The sequence below is a fragment of the Metopolophium dirhodum genome, chromosome 1 (assembly GCF_019925205.1).
Source record: "Metopolophium dirhodum isolate CAU chromosome 1, ASM1992520v1, whole genome shotgun sequence".
Classification (NCBI taxonomy): domain Eukaryota; kingdom Metazoa; phylum Arthropoda; class Insecta; order Hemiptera; family Aphididae; genus Metopolophium; species Metopolophium dirhodum.
In genome coordinates this window covers 136,990,285-136,995,231 of record NC_083560.1, presented here as the reverse complement: position 1 = coordinate 136,995,231, position 4,947 = coordinate 136,990,285, and the positions used below count along the sequence as shown (strand labels likewise).

The window sequence follows — 4,947 nt, the reverse complement described above, 5'->3', positions numbered from 1 at the left end:
CCGAGGACGTGGACGACGTGGTTTGCGCCTTCTTGCCGGACCCCGCAATCGACAGGCGCTTACACGACTGCGTCAAGTCTCACATGATCCACGGGCCGTGTGGAACAGTCAATCCACAGTGTCCGTGCATGGTGGACAACAAATGCTCCAAAGATTTCCCGAAAGCGTACGCAGAGGAGACTGTGTACGTTGCGGACGGCGGATATCCAAAGTACCGCCGACCGGATGACGGCCGGGTGGTACTTGTGAGAGGTCGTGAGGTTGGTAACGAGTGTGTAGTGCCGTACAACCCTTACCTTCTGGCCAAGTATGACGCGCACATCAACGTCGAGATATGCACGTCCATAAAGAGTGTCATGTATATCTACAAGTATATATACAAGGGACACGACCGTGTGACGTTGGAAGTTCAGGACCAGGATGAGATTGCCAAGTGAGTCTTAACTTAATTTTATAATTTACATATTTCTAAATTTAGGTATAATCATTATAATAGTATATTGTATGTTTATTTAGTGTGTTTACTACTTTATATGTTCAGGAATTTTAAATATTAAATTGGACAATTTTTAAAATTTACATAAAAATCTTAAATTTAGAAATTCTGTTACTTAATTACATTTGTTTTTATTCCATTGTATTACTCTTGTTTTGTTTTTAATTTTAAATATGTACACGTTTTAGTTTGAAATAATAAAATTACTTTGGTTTGACATTGGCTAAAAACTAAAATTTTAATGATTAAAGAACTTCACTTTTTTATGAAAACATTTCTACATTTTAATAAGAATATTCAGTTGAGCAAAACTTTAGGAACTTCTACATTTATAAGCTATTATTATTATACAGTAATAAACATCAATTGAATAAATAGTTAACTAATAAATCATTTATTAATTTTTAATAATTCCCATCAATAGTGTAATTTTTATAATTTTAATCCTTTTTTTCATGTGTCTTCATTCAAGCTGTGTATAATAAACATTCTATTGCATACAGTATTAAACATAAATTAAATAAATAGTTAATTAATAAATGATTTAATAGTGTCTTAAGATTTTTATAATATTATATATTAATTAATATGTAGGTTGTACCTTATATTATGTACTTCTACAGAGAGTTCTATAGGTGGTCTACATTATTATTGATAGATTTTTATTATAGGTATTACATTGAAAATTATTACCATTCCATCATTATTAGCATATAACAATATTTTATGCATGTGTCATTTTTAGCAGTGTGTCCAGTGTGTATGAATTATTTTACTCACTATTTTTTAGGTTTTTAGGGTAGTTGTAATCGTTTACCGATAACTTTTAGTTTTTTTACTATTGTATACTAGCTATATTATATACTTAACATTTAATGTGTGTTCTTTAGGTATTATTATTATTACATTAAATTTGTTATTTTATGCTTTTTCATTCAAGTTGTTTATACACATTACATTGCATACAGAACTGAACATCAATGACATTAAGTACACCAATTAACTAACATACCTAATAGATATAAATTTTGGTTTATAACCTGATCTAAGTTTAACCGTGATCACATAATATACTGTCTCAAATTGTAAACTTCAACACCTCGGCAATGTGAAACATGCTTTTATGGATTGTTATTTTCGTTGGCATAAATTAACATTCCTACAGCTTTGCCATTCTTAAATAATATTATACAGTTATAATGTATTCCACCTGATACAAATTTTAAAATATAATATAATATAATAATAATAATAATAATAATTTAAATTTTGAATATTTTATGTGTACACTGTTATCACCTTGATCACCTAATATACTACTAATATACTAATACCAACTCTGTAAATTATAGATTAAATTGTTTACTTATATAAATTAATTCATAACATTCACTAGACGTCCACTATGATTATATTTAGCTACTCGAGTTGACATTAACAATTTGATTTCACGACATTTATTTATTAAAACATCATAATATATCGTTCAACGGTTGTAGGGATTCTTCGTCACATGCACATTGTAATGCAATGCTTTGTGTCTACAGAACAAAAAATAAATTACATTTACTTGAATTATATAATAATAATAATAATACCAATCACAACACCAGACGGTATCATCTATAGAGCCATTGTTAGTTATCTTTTCAATATTAATTTTCAGTTACGTAAACTCAAGATATGTCAGCCCACCAGAAGGCATCTGGCGGTTGTTTTCGTACAAATTGCACGGCAAAAGTCACACGGTCGTCAGACTTCCTGTCCACCTGGAGGGTCGTCAGAACGTGTACTTTGCGCCGGGCCAAGCAGAAGAACGGCTACAGAACCAAGCTGTGCGTAGTACGAAACTCACGCAGTTCTTCGCGCTCAACACAACAGACGTGAATGCTCGACAATACTTGTACCAAGAAATACCGACGCATTACACCTGGCAGATGCCACGTAATCAAGAAAACGTACTCGTAAGAAATGTCACCCAATGGTTGCCGCGGCGGATTCGGATGGCAAACGTTACGTTGGCTCGGATGTACATAGTAAACCCACTGGACCGGGACCGTTTCCACCTGAGATTGCTACTTCTGAACCGAAGAGGCCCGAAGTCCTTTCAAGACATAAGGACGGTGGACGGGGTCGTTCACGAAACATTCACGGCGGCTGCCGTTGCACTCGGATTATTGGAAGACGACCGAGCGTGGCGGGATTGCTTGACGGAATCGGCGACGTTGGACACACCGCGGCAGCTGCGGTATCTGTTCGTCACTATACTGGTGTTCTGCGAGCCCTCAAACCCGCTGGCGTTGTACGAGGCGAACGAAGCAAACATGATGGAGGACTTCAACCGCCGTCTCCAAGACGTCGACCGCGCGAGGGCCGCGTGTCTGGCGGCCATCGAGGATCTACTTCGTGTACACCGGAAATCGCCGGGCGACTACGGTCTGCCCCTCGCCGACCCCCGTCTACTGGAACCGCTGCAGGACGACGCGCTGTTACGGGCAATAGACGCGGCGGCACGGTGGGCCCCACAAGTAGACGCCTTGAACGCCGAACAGCGAACGGTGTACGACCGCGTGATGGCGGCCGTCGACGACCAACGCGAGGTGGCGAAAACTTTCTTCGTCGACGGACCCGGGGGGTACCGGAAAAACGACGCTGTACGGATGCCTGATATGGGCGCTTCGGCACCGACCTCCGCAGCGGGAGGTGTTGTGCGTGGCGTTCACCGGTATCGCCGCGTCGCTCATGGACGGCGGCATGACCGTACACTCGACGTTCGGACTGCCTTTCGGCACGCTGACCGAAGACTCGACGTCCAGCGTCACCATGCAGTCCGAGCGAGCGCAGAAGATACGCAACGCGGCGCTCATCGTCTGGGACGAAGCCCCAATGTCGCCGGGACTGCAACTGACGGTGGTGGACCGCCTGCTCAGGGACGTCATGGCATCGGAATTACCGTTCGGCGGTAAAACCATGCTGTTCGCCGGCGACTTCAGGCAGATATTGCCCGTGGTCCGGAGAGGGACGAGAGCCGAGATCGTCATGTCGTCGATCAAGGAAAACGGTCTTTGGCGCGTCATGGAGCGCTTCAATCTGGTCCAGAACATGCGCGCGGACCACGACGCGGACTTTGCGACTTGGTTGCTTGAGCTCGGCAACGGCCGACTGCCCGCGGTCGACGGCGTTCCGAACACCGTGCAAATCCCGCGGCAAATGGTATGCGACGTTGATGATTTGATCGATTTCGTGTACCCGCAGCAAATGTCGTTGGCCAACGTCGACGAATTCGCTCGGAGAATCGTTGTGTGTCCCACCAACGAAGACTGTAGAGGTGTCAACAGGGACGTGCTGGAGCGCGTCGACGGTGCTCAGATGAGCTACACCGCCGTCGACACCATGATGGCGGACGATCCCGACGAAGTGGCCAATTTTCCCACGGAGTTCCTCAACAGCTTGGAACCGGACGGCCTGCCGCCGTACCGGCTGACGTTGAAGGTGGGGTGCATCGTGATGTTGCTCAGAAATCTCGATCCGAGGAGACGACTGTGCAACGGTACGAGGTTGGTGGTCACCGAACTGCGGCGTCACAATTTCAAGGCTAGGATTTTGGGCGGTGAAGCACAGGACGACGACATCGTCGTGCCCAAGATACCGCTCACGTCCAGCGGCGAGGACGACCTGCCCATCTTACTGCGGCGCCTTCAATTCCCGGTGAGATTGTCGTTCGCCATGACCATCAACAAGTCGCAGGGTCAGACGTTCGACTGTGTAGGTTTGTTACTGACGTCGCCTGTGTTCACACACGGGCAACTGTACGTAGCGTTTTCGAGGGTGAGAAACGCACAGTCCGTGAGAGTCGGCATGTACGCCGATGACAGCGGCCGATTCGTCACCAAGAACATAGTGTACAGGGAAGTTCTGTAATGCAACGAGTGGTGACAATGGTAAGTATATTATAATTAGGTGACGCCTGCTGATAGTCTAGGTGACTTTAAACCTAACACGTGTAACATATTTTTCAAACATAATACGTTACACCGCTGTTCTACGTGGTATGTGTTCTACATGCGCCCGGTGGTCAAAGATGATGATGATAGTCTAGGTGACTTTAAACCTAACATGTGTGACATATTTTTCAAACATAATACGTTACACCGCTGTTCTACGTGGTCTGTGTTCTACATGCGCCCGATGTTCAAAGATGATGATGATAGTCTAGGTGACTTTAAACCTAACACGTGTGACATATTTTTCAAACATAATACGTTACACCGCTGTTCTACGTGGTCTGTGTGGAGGTACTTCGTGGACCTTGCCTTCGGGCTAAACGGAGAGAAAGTTTGACAACCTCCTCGTGGTTCTCTCTGGATGCGAATTCACTATAATGTGAATTCGTAACTAATGTCAAACAATGTATGTAATGTCTGTGTTATTTGTATTGTACCACATCCTAT

General features: G+C 43.5%; 2 protein-coding genes across 2 annotated transcripts; both read left to right on the top strand.

Annotated features, from left to right (window-relative positions):
- On the top strand, window positions 1-437 carry LOC132933961 (uncharacterized). Its single transcript, XM_061000233.1, has one exon. The coding sequence runs from the start codon at window positions 84-86 to the stop codon at window positions 435-437; it is 354 nt and encodes a 117-aa protein (XP_060856216.1). The 5' UTR covers window positions 1-83.
- Window positions 438-3,382: 2,945 nt separating this feature from the next.
- On the top strand, window positions 3,383-4,417 carry LOC132932604 (ATP-dependent DNA helicase PIF1-like). Its single transcript, XM_060998981.1, has one exon. It carries the CDS (start codon window positions 3,383-3,385, stop codon window positions 4,415-4,417), a length of 1,035 nt encoding a protein of 344 aa, XP_060854964.1.
- Window positions 4,418-4,947: the final 530 nt, after the last annotated feature.